Consider the following 11,926-nt stretch of genomic DNA (forward strand, 5'->3'; position numbering starts at 1 on the left):
GGCCCTCAGCAACTTAGTGAGATCCTGTCACAAAATAAACAATAGGCAAAAAAGCTGGGGATGTGTCTCAGTGGTTAAACACCCCTGGGTTCAATCCCAGTACCAAAAACAAAAAATTATTCATCAATTAAACCTCAACAAAGCTACAAAATATTATGACTAGTGATAAAATGTCAGTAACATTAAGATTTAATTAAAAATTATGAGATTGTAATAGAGAATACCTGGGAAAACACTAACTATCCTTCAACCATAGATAAAACAAATTATGGCAGATTTATATAAAGAAATTTTAAAAGATTTAAAGATCTTAATAAGGTATAATGACACATTAAGATAACAGCAAGATGCTCAAAGGAATATAAAGTATGATTTAAAAATGTATGTGTCACTGACAAAAAAAGATTAGAAGGAAAAATGTGATAAAAGTATAATTTTCCTTTGTATTTTCTGGGTTTTTTTTTTGTAATTTTATGTGCTGAATTTTTGTTTCATGGTGAGAAAAACTATAAATATTATTTGGCAAAGAAATGCATGCAAATCGATTCAAGGCTTGCTCTCACACATTTTCAGTAAGTGACTGATGAATAAGCGAGAGTAAGCTGAATAACGAAGACTCCTCATTTACTCAGCAATTCAGGAAAGACAGCACGTCACGCTGGAGGGTCAGAGTAGAGACTCATTTCCACTGACTATTGTGCAGTCTTGGGGGGTCAAGGGGACTTCCACCCCTGTCTCCTCCATCTCCACTGAGCCCGGCAATCTCCCAGCTCTTATTATGAAACACGACAGCACAACTGTGAGGCCTTCCCTGGAAAGGGTTCATCCCCCTCAACAGTCTGGATCTCTGTGGAAGACAGAGCTCCAACACTGCATAAGGACAAAGGCAGTTTGTGTGGGAGAAGACTACAGATTCATGGATCGTGGCTCAAAAATTCTAACTGACGTTTCTATTCACAGGGAACAGTCTTCTAGAACTTAATCCTTTGTGCAATGTCTGGCAACAAGCTCCATCTCAAATCAGCACATTCTGACTCCCTCTCCTTTGCACTATTAACTTTTGCCCTTTCAGTTCCTTCTCTGTGTCCTTGTTGCACTTTCTGTTCTGTCTTTTACAGGGATGTGAATTCGAACAGATATGGTCATATCCTGTTCCAGTGGCCGATTTGTATGTGACCTATGTGGCATACCACAGCTCTGTAACCACCAGATTATTTTCCACAGAGTAATGAATTGCAGGAGTCACATATATACACTGAACAATTTCTGTTTCACAAGACCCTATTTAATTTTCATTTTTGCATGGTATCTTATAAATTCCCTTTTATTTGTATTTTCATTATTTGTTGATATAAGATATGCACAAAGATAAGCTATCTCTTCATCGTGGACCAAAATATTTCTACAGTGCCAGTCATAGCTAGAACTGGCCATGGATCTCCTGGAAACCCAGAGCAGTGTTTTGAAGGTGACTGAGAAAGATACCACATCCTAGTGATTTCAAATTTGGGCTTTTATTAAAATCAGCTGAGGAAATGATATGCCCCATTTGTTTACAATGAATCGAAATGCACTCTGTAAAAAATATAAATAAATAAATAAATTTTTTAAAAATCACCTGAGGAACTTGTTACAAATAAAAATCCTGGACCCCATTCATGACCTTAACCCCAAATGTTATTCCAACCACTCACCAAAGCAGCGTTTTGAAGATCAGCATCAGACCATCTCCATCAGAATCACCTCTGTGCTAAAATACAGTTTGCTTTCTTTAATTGGTATTGGGAATTGAAACTCAGGGGCACTTAGTCCCAGCCCCACCCTTTTAATATATTTTTTTCATTTTTTTTATTTTGAGACAGGGTCTCACTAATTTGCTCAGGGCCTCTCTAAGTTGCTGAGGCTGGTTTTGAACTTCGAATCCTCCTGCCTCAGCTTCTCAAGTCACTGGGATTATAGGCATGCACCACCGCGCCTAGCAACAGCTTGCTTTCTTCAAGCAACATACCTGGTATGCTTTCCAGAAGCTATCCAGCTTATCACTTTAAGTAAGAATTGTTTAAATTAAATTTTTTTTAATTCTGCTACCAATCCATTAACCTACTTATAATCCATTAACCTACTTATATCTACTTATAATTCAAATATAGTAACAGCTAGACTGCTAAATGGGATATATATCCTACACTATGACTTGCAGCTCTTTTTGTCCTTAGTGTTCAAAATCTAAATTATATGTGCTCTTCAAGATTTCCGTGCAGAGGGCTGGGGATGTAGCTCAGTGTTAGGGTGCTTGCCTAGCATGTGTGAGATCCTGAGTTTGATTCCCAGTACAAAAGAAAAAATTATTACCTGCAGAAACTTTGAGTCCACTCATTACTTTTATTCATCTGGGCTGACTTGAGGTTATATTGGACTTTTGTTCTTTCTTTTCTGATTTCCTCATTAAGATTTTTCTAATCCTTTACTTCCAGGCCTTCTATTTCTGCTCCCAATTCCCTTTTCATGTCTTCCAACCAAATCTATCTATTTCCTCTTTTTTATTTCCTTTGACCCATCTAATACTATATATTAACATCTATGACTCGAAGAATTAGTATCTTGGCTAGCAGAGTTTATGTTCACAGAAGTTGTTCTTGAAAGACAGGCTTCTGTGAGAACATCATAGTGTCATTGAAACTTGTCATCTTGAGCTTCTGCATAGACCAAAGCTGATTCTAAAGCCTGAGTGAGGGGATGATATTATGCTTGTTATAGGCTGTAGCAATAGTGTGTTGAGTGAATTCCTATAGCTAGTCTTCCTCCTTCCAACTCTCTTAACCCCTACATTACCCACTGCCACTTCTCAGTCCTCTGGTTGGGGTCATCTTTCTTAAGTTCTACAACACAGTAGTGTGATTTGAGGTCATTGACTGTGAAGATGGATCATCTGCAGCCACTCTCAAACAAATACCTGAAGGAAAATGGATTTTATGATATCTTTACTTGTTCCTTCCTCAAAACTCCTTTATTGCTTTATTTATATTTCTATTATTGGACTTGCCACATTCTGCTTAATATCTTTTGAGTGCCTTTCTCCTTGACAAAATTATAGTCTTGATAAGGGTCAGGGGCATCACTTCTCTTCTCCTTTTGATTCCCATGGAGTTTTATAAAACATGAACATTCAGTACATGTTTTTCAACTGAGCTGAACACTCAAAAAAATAAATAAATAAATAAATAAAAGGATCAGACAATTTGTCTCGGCAGGCTGGAGTGGTCAAAAACAGATAGATTAAGGTTGCAAAATAAAGGTAAATCTTTACAAGTAAAGAAATCTAGGTAGGTGAAGCTAGAGGGAATAGCAGGTGTGCAAATAAGTAATAGAGTCCGGAGCCTGTTCCCAGGCCTGGTACCAGAGAGCTTTTCTTCTTGGGCACAAGGTGGCAGAATGCGTCCATGTCAATCATCCCTTGTGCAGCAACTCCAAGAGGCTAAACTTTTCTGCTTTGTTTGGAAACCTGTGTTTATTCTGAAAAACAATGAAAATAATGTAGTTCAGTGCCTGAAACATGGGCTTAGATAAAGCACAGGTCCCACAGTCTGGTTGTACAGTCTGATTGTCCTTGAGTGTCTCTGATCCTTCTATGTTTGAACTAACTCCTTCACGTCTATATCCAAGAGCAGTACATTACAGATGTGAAAGGGATGAAGCAAATATGAACTTTGCCAGTGATTTGAAGAAACATCCATGAACACTCAAGTTTTTTCTTCAAAATATGACCAGAAGGGTGAGATGTAGTTTCTCCACTAGAAGGCAGACTAAGACAGACAACTTGTAATTACCCAAAGAAGTCATTCACATTCTCCATCCACTCATGTTTTATTTTAAAACCCCAAATGTTTTCTTTAAATTCTGATATAGTAGTCTTTACTTCTTTAACTGCTTCCAGGTTGGTTTTTTTTTTGTTTTTGCCAAAATCATCTTATATTTAAAAAAAAAAAAAAACGAAGTACTAGTAATAGTTTATTAGGTTATTATGAAATTCTGATGATGATATTACGTGATGGGTCTTTTCATCAATACCAACTTCCGTTATGTGCAAAGGTTAGAAAACAATTTTTTAAAAAATTCATTGTTTTTCAGGTTCTGCTTAAAGTTTTTTTTCTCAAGTTTTCTCTCCCTTTCTCTCTCTATATATGTATATTATATGCATATATGTAAAATTAATTATGTTTTATGTATATATGTAATATATGACAATAAAGTAAGTGTTTGACAGCAAAAATTCTGGAGTCAGGCTACCTAGGTACAAATCCCAGCTTAGTAGTTGGAAAACTCAGTTTCCTTATGTCTAGATTGCAAAAATACCCATGCAAATTAAAGAATTTAACAGAACGTGGCACCTGCAGTTCTTAAAGCATGTTAGCCATCATTTGTTGTGTGTATGTGGAAAATCTCGCTGATTCCATGACTCATTTCGCCACTTATATTTGGGAACAAAGCACCTTCTATCTACCCAGTGTGGGAGCTCAGAATTTGTTTAATACACCATAATGCCGTATGGACACTGACTTGTGGCCACTTTGTCACACACATTGTTCACCTCAATGATGGGAGCCCCTCACAAAATGCTCCAGTCATAGCTTCTGCAATTTGGGAATTTGTATCTTAAAGAGACAAGAGAATAAGTGCTTTTTTTCTCCATCTTCTTCCTCCCCTTTTCTTCTCCTCTCGACCCTTCTCGTTTAGAAGTGTCAGGGATGAAGAGGTGTATCGGGAATTCGGTTCAGCTCTCAATAACAACAACTAAATAAATGGTAGTCTAGTATGAGGAATTATTCTCATAGAACAAGGACACTGAAGCATAAGGATAATGCGGTTTGTTCTGTTGCATTTCCTTGATTATTTTGTCCTTCCCAATGGCCACAAAAAGGCTGCTATGCACAGGCAGTGTGAGCAAGTTAAACCAAGAAAAAGCATAAGAAAGAAGAAGGATAGTACCTGTTGTATAAGCTGTTTTTATCAGATGGGGCAAAACGCTTCCGAAATTCCTCATCCTTCCTTAGCAGGAGACTTAGATCTTGTTTCCAGAACTGTCTCATAAGAACTGGAAAAGCATCGACAGAAAAGGAAGGGAGAAAGAAATAGGCTCCTAATAATTTGGAATCAGTCAATGAACAGTACATGTTGAACTAGGTTTTTGTTTTGACTTTTCTTTTGTTTCTCCTTCTCATATTTTCCCTTCGCCCTCTCTCCACTCTCTTCTCCCCTTTGGTAGGAAGTAGAATTGACAGAAGTGATTCCTTCAGATTTGTTTCAGGGAATAAAATTTGCCTTATAATTGTGCAATGGAGGAAAGAATGTAAATGGATGTGAAATAGGAAGTATCTATTAGAGCAGAAGGAGGTTAGGAAAAGCTGGCGTAGCAGAGCGTGCTGGGGAAACACATTCAGGGTTCAACCAGCAGATTAATTTCATATTGACTGCCTTTGCTGGAGGCAAAGCTAATTTTTTTGCCTCTGAAATAACGCACCACGAACAACAGAGTTTACTATAGATCATTTAATTACAGATTATCCAAGAAAAGTATTGTTTATTTCCATGTCTACAGAGCAAAAATCAGGAAGGCATTTGCAATATTCACAAGCTTTTTAGAAATAACCCCTATTCAAATATTACCTATTATATAAATCCTTAATAAGTGATTTTTTGACCTTAAAAAGCATTATAACCTTGAATAGAAATTCATATATGACCATTAAAAAAAATTCCCCTGGCTAGGATTCTCAACTCTCTCATTCCCAGCTCTGCCCTCTCTCCCTCTGGTCTGCTGTCAGGGGGTCTTCTCCACCACCAAGTGGCAGGTGACTAAGTGTGCCAACTGCTCCTCTGCTGGTAGTTCCAATCGACTAGTCACCATGGCTCTCACTTGAACTGCCACTATCAGATTCACTACTGTCGTCCCTTCTAGGGGGGCTAAGGTTCCTATTGGAATGGGGTTTTCTGTAATACCAGGAGCCTTTCCTTTGTGACATACCCTTATTCCACGTAGAATTATTTTGTCCACGGGGTACGTAATGACCTTTTCTGCTGGGCGTTATTATATTCTCCTCATTATTGGGCCCAGTATGGGAACCTACTTCATTTTTTATATCATTATCAAGACCATGAGAAGGAACAAGCAAGCCCTGACTTTTGCCCTGACTAGAAAATCTTTGTTTTCCATTTGAGGTCACTCGGTTCCTATTAGATGGTTCTGTACCTTTTCTACTGCTACCTCTGCCATTTTTTGGAATTTCGTTGTAATTGGCACTTTCCCTTGTATCACTGCTGCCTTCTTTTAATCTCTCTTTTGAGGGCATATGAGGATAGTGAAATTCTACCTTCCCCTGGTGAGCATTTTGGCTGCCAGCATCCACTCTGTTCCCTTCCTTTCCAGGGAGTTCCCTAAAATTGGTGGTGCCTGTGATGTCGTTGCTGCCCTCCACCAGGCTGATGTCAGCAGTTCCTGCCTCTTCTCCTGTTTCATGCTTGGCTCCAATGGCCTTGCCACCATTTTCTTCTCTCTCTGGGATCTCGTTATAACCTGGTCCCCTTGTGTCAGGGTTAATAGTCACAGTTTCACGTGGGCCTGAAAGTCCTGTTTGAACATCTGTACTTTCTAGGTCAGGACTGACAGCTCCTCCTTGGCTAGGAATGCCCTTAGAAGGTTGACCATCCCCACTGAAAGAAAAGATATCATTGTCCCCTCTTTCCTGAAAATCTGTGTAACCACTGCCTTCAAAGTCACTGGGGATTTTCGGGACTCTGGGGCGCTGTTTCAGGTACTGAGTGTTGCGTCTGATATGGATGTGACGGGCATGTTTACTTTTTACTGGGCTCTTCTGAGCTTGGGGGTCTCTTCGATGTTTTCTTTTATCTTTTGAGTGGGATTTGGCATAGTCGACCCCTGATGGATTTTTGCTGAGAACATTCCTGGGTTTATGTTCTTGGTTTTCTTTCCCCCACAGCTCAGCCAGAGTCCCTGGTCTCACCACATGTTGCATATTGCTTCTGATAAAAGCCACACCATATTCTTCTTGGTCATGTAGCTTGCTGATGTCATCATCTCCATTCTTAGCCCCTTCATTTCTGGGGAATTCAGGATATATGGACATCATGAGGTCATTGTGGGCTTTCCCTGTGTTACGAATGCTATAGTCTTCATTCTGTCTATTTGCAGAAAGATTTGTGGATTTACTACTTTGGTTTTTTCCATTGGCTTCAAAAAGGGACAAGTCTTTCTCTCTTTCCTGAACAATGTTTTCATTAGATGATGGCTCTTGATGTCTTCTCTTTTCAAAATGATGAAGAGCAAGGTTGTCTCTGTTTTTTTCTTCCTGCTAAAGTATAATTTACATAGAGCATAAAGTGATTATTTTATGTTGAATTTTTTAAATCTAAAAATGCTTAGGCAGTATGTTTTTAAAAACAATATATTTAATTAATGGAGTCTATGAAATCAATAGAGGTTTATTGGTAGAGCTCATTCTGGAATGGCCAAACCAGATTTCATGGAGAAAGAAGAATGAGCAAGGTTTGAAACATGAGCATGATTCAGATATACAGAGGCGGTGACATTATTTTAAGGGTAAGTGGCAAAGTCAATTATTTAGAAAAATGAAGCAAAAGATCATATGAATAAACCTGTATGACTAGAGTGGAGAGATCCTTAAGAAGAGAATTAGAAAAGAATTTTGAAAATGTAGATTAAGGCCAAACTTTAAAGGAAGATCTGGATTTAAGAAAAATGTGATAAAAGAATATGATGCTCATGTAGTGAAGAATTAGTCACTACAAGTGAAATGGATTTCACATTTCAAATTAATTATTCTCTGGGACTTGGAGTTGTGGCTCAGTGGTAAAGTGCTTGCCTGGCATGTGTGAGGCACTGGGTTCAATTCGCAGCACCACATAAAATAAAATAAAAATATCGTGTCCATCTACAACTAAATATGTATGTGTGTGTGTGTCTGTGTGTGTGTGTGTGTGTGTGTGTTTAAATTAATTTTTCTTTCTCTCCCCTACACCTCATCTTTGTCCTGATCTTCAGAGGTGTTCATTCAGCTATGGAAGAATTTTTTTCCTTCTCTTCTCTTCTTTTTTATCTTTCCTTCCTTCTCTCCTTCCTATTTCCCTCCATTTCTCTCTCCCTCCCTCCCTCCCTCCCTCCCTTTCTTCCTTCCTTCCTTTCTTTCTTTCTTTCTTTCTTTCTTTTACAGAAAATCTGCAAATAGAAGACTGTAGGTAACAAAAAAAAAAAAAAACCCAAACAATTTTGCAGCAAGTTTTGTGATTTCAGCTATTACTTGAAAAATAATTCATTAATTTTCTGCTCTCTTTGTCATATAATAAGACAAAGTTGACATTCTGGATCAATAATTCAGTCCTCTATTTAGCATTTATCAGAATAATTCGTTGAAAGAAAGACTGTTGGGCCCAAAGATCAGAATTTACAGCTCAGTGGGTCTAGAATTCGTGTTATGACAAGCTTTCAGATCATGTAGATACTGCTGGTCTAGGGACGACAATTTGCGAACATGTGATCCAGATTATATGTCTGAAAAGTAGGCAAGAAAAGATCCCAGGAGGAAAAAATGGATGAAAAAGAGAAAGTAGAGATGAGGAAAGAGGTTACACCTGAATCTCAAATTGCCCTTTCTTGAGGGGAAGATTTGAAGATGTCATTTATGAAAATGTGCTTTACCAAGCTGGGGAGCAGCCAGGTTTCAGTAAGCATGGCAGAACAATGCAGTTAGGAGGAAAGGGGCTGAGACTGACTTTGATACATACTACTCACTATTTGTGGCATGGTCTAGATTGCTAGGTCTGAGCATCTGGTAGAGCTCATTCTGGAATGGCCAAACCAGATTTCATGGAGAAAGAAGAATGATCAAGGTTTGAAACATGAGGATGATTCAAATATACAGAGGCGGTGACATTATTTTAAGGGTAAGTGGCAAAGTCACTAGTCTGGAGCTTTACAGAGGGTAATTGCATAAGTGGAGTGAGTTTCCTCTGAAAGGAGCAATGGAGATGGAGCACATACACTAGGGACAGATATGAGTCACACTTTAAGAGGATACCAAATTTTCTGTGGAATCCAAGGGAGCCCAAATTACCACTGGGCCCCCATGGAGACTACACTGATTGGATTATAAGTGATGGTAGGTAATGACTTCCTCTTAGGAAGCCAGCGGGGCTATCAGCACTCAAGTGGTCAAGCAACATTGTTCCATGGTGTCTGAAGAATCCCATCTTCCTCTTCCTGTGGTATAAGCTGTGTTTGTACTGAATAGTGCATGGTATATAGCAGATGGACTAAGCCACACCTGGATGCCATCTTAGAAAAGGCAGGGTGGTGAGAATCTGAGCATTTTTATCTAAAAGAGACTAAAGGATTTACTCAAAAACTATATAAATTATTAGATAACCTTAAGTTTAGACAGATTGCAATAAATTTATGTGCATTCCCTTGTCTCTGCATTAACCCTAAGGTAGGATGTCTTGGGCAACAGAATAATTACAGAGAGAATAAATTCCATATGTTCCTTACACCCCAAAATTGAATTTACAACACTACATAGGCCTTAAAACTGGTGAATAATATAAAATCAAAATAAGAAATATTTATGGAGAACTCCAGATATGCACACAATTGGGCTGTGTGGTGCATGTTCTAAGCAATACCTGGTGAATGACTAAATGGCAAAAGTCATCCTGCAGGGTACAAATGATACAAGTGACAGTTTTTTTCTTCTCAGGCCACTGTGTTCCCATCCATCACCTGACTATGGGCAGGGGGTTCCATGTCAGTCCCAAACTTTGCTGTGGAATGATCAGCTCCCAGCACACAGCATCTGTCACCTTCCTTGCCCTGGTCATAGCCCTGTTTTTACTAATGCAGCTTAATTTTGTCTTAACTTTTTGTTGCTCCATGTCAATCTGCTGGCTCTTGTTGAGCATGTGAACATCTTCTTGGATATGTTAATCAAAGATTAATAGATGAGAGCTCCCGGATGGAGAAACAGTCAGCTGAAAGTTCATACTTTGGGACCAAGTTTGTAGGAAAGATAGCAAAGAAGGTAGAAAAACCAGATTCAGGGAAGCCAACATCATTGAGAATAGCATCAAGTAGAACAGCAGACAGGAGCTGACAAATGGTTTTTCTTAATCTTTCACTCCAGTGCTCACTAAAAGTAGCTGAATTATGGAAAGGGTACAGATATTAGAATTAGCTTCCCGACTCTATTTTTTGACTGTATGACCTTGGGAGCCTCTTTGAGTTTTAGCATTTTTAGCTATAAAAAAAGAAAAATGATACCTACCTTATAGGATTGTTGTGAGAATCAAATGATTTTATTAAATAATATAATGCATATAAAGCATCTAGCAAAATTTCTATCATTAAACAAGTCTATATAAATGTTAGTAACTGTCATGTCTTATGGAACTGTATAGAGCATTTTATGGAATGGTAGTTTGCTTTCTCACATAATATTAATGATAGTCATTTGATTATAGAATGCACACCTGTTCTCCAAGTCCCTAGACATCTCTAACAAGGTCATAGTGACAGGCAGAGATGGACTTATTCTGGACACCCTACCCATGTATGGCCTGAATGTTGTCCTCCGGCTGTTGGTTCTATAAGTTTGGGGCCCCTGATGATATATTGTCTAAAATGTGGTTTTGATAGGACTTCCTTTCCCCACCCCTCTCTCTTTGTCTTTCCCCTGCCCCCAAATAGGAACACTGTTCTACTGCGTTTATACATGTATCTTATTAATTATTGGGTGCAGTGGGGAGATTGTTGAATCAGCTCCCACTTAAATCTCAAAATAAAAGTGGTTTATCAAAATGTGCTTCATTCATATGAAGCTTGCTAATGTCTGTAAAAGTGCCAACTTGTGACAATTTTAAGATTTAATTTGAAATGGTTTATTTGTGAAAGTTGTAACACCATTATTCACTTTTTTTTATATTCCCAAGTAGATTCTAAAAGTAGGCAAGACTTTGCTATGCAAAAAAGAAAAAAAGTATTTGAAACATTAGCTTGCTTTAAGTCATTTAGTTTCAGACATTTATATTGTCCATTGCAATCAAATTTATTTACACATTGCTAATACATCCTTTTGAGCTAAATGGGCAGGTCAGAAAACCAACAGATTATAATAATCCTTCTTAATTTTTTTCTTTCCCTATTCTGAACTGGGAAGTTTTGTTTTATTTTTGGTGTTTTTTACTAGTTTCAAAAAAGTAACATTTATTAATGAATTGTATGCATGTCATTAGAAACATTGAGATTATTTGATAATGGAAAACATGAAATAACTTTTGAACTGTGGTATGTGATGGTTAATAATTTTTAACCATGCATCAGAGAAAATATTTTAAAACCAGAAAAAACTTGTTTTTTTGCATTTGCTATGTTAAGTAACATTTGACTACATAATGGTCTAGGAATCAGTTAGCTGGTCTACCTTCCTATGGTCATTTCATTCTTCGGTTCATAGTATTCTTTTCTTGAATAGCATCACCCAGGCATTTGTTTTCTTAATTTCAGCTCATCCTCCAAGACCCAGCTCAATTACTTCCATTGTGTGGAGTTCCCAGAACACCAGGCAAACAACCAATTTTTTTCTACTCCAAGTCCCTAAAGCATGCTTTTTTAAATTTTTTTAAAACCCTTTCATAGGGTACTTTCCACATTTTCTCCTAGGTTCTAATAATTTTTTGTAAGTGATCTTTGTTTTTTTTCTAACTTCAAGATCCTGGCAAGAAAGAATTAAGTATCTCACATAATACCTTACACCATAGAAACAGCTGAACTTCTGTGTTACAAGTAAGTTCTAATTGATTTTAATAGGCAATTGGATGCAGTTTTAGAGATGGCATGTAA

General features: G+C 37.8%; 1 protein-coding gene across 1 annotated transcript; it reads right to left on the reverse strand.

Annotated features, from left to right (window-relative positions):
* Positions 1-4,740: 4,740 nt before the first annotated feature.
* LOC306669353 (matrix extracellular phosphoglycoprotein-like) lies at positions 4,741-11,058 on the reverse strand. Its single transcript, XM_079153308.1, has 2 exons — positions 8,245-11,058; positions 4,741-8,213 (listed from the first exon to the last, which is right to left on the reverse strand). Exon 2 carries the CDS (start codon positions 7,143-7,145, stop codon positions 5,895-5,897), a length of 1,251 nt encoding a protein of 416 aa, XP_079009434.1. The 5' UTR covers positions 7,146-8,213; positions 8,245-11,058; the 3' UTR covers positions 4,741-5,894.
* Between the last annotated feature and the right edge of the window lie 868 nt (positions 11,059-11,926).

This window comes from Sciurus vulgaris, assembly GCF_902686455.1.
Source record: "Sciurus vulgaris genome assembly, chromosome: 9".
Lineage (NCBI taxonomy): Eukaryota > Metazoa > Chordata > Mammalia > Rodentia > Sciuridae > Sciurus > Sciurus vulgaris.

What these genes read in the sequence shown, in the direction of transcription:
- LOC306669353 (XM_079153308.1), bottom strand. Translation starts at nt 7,145, where the DNA reads ATGATGTCCATATATCCTGAATTCCCCAGAAATGAAGGGGCTAAGAAT.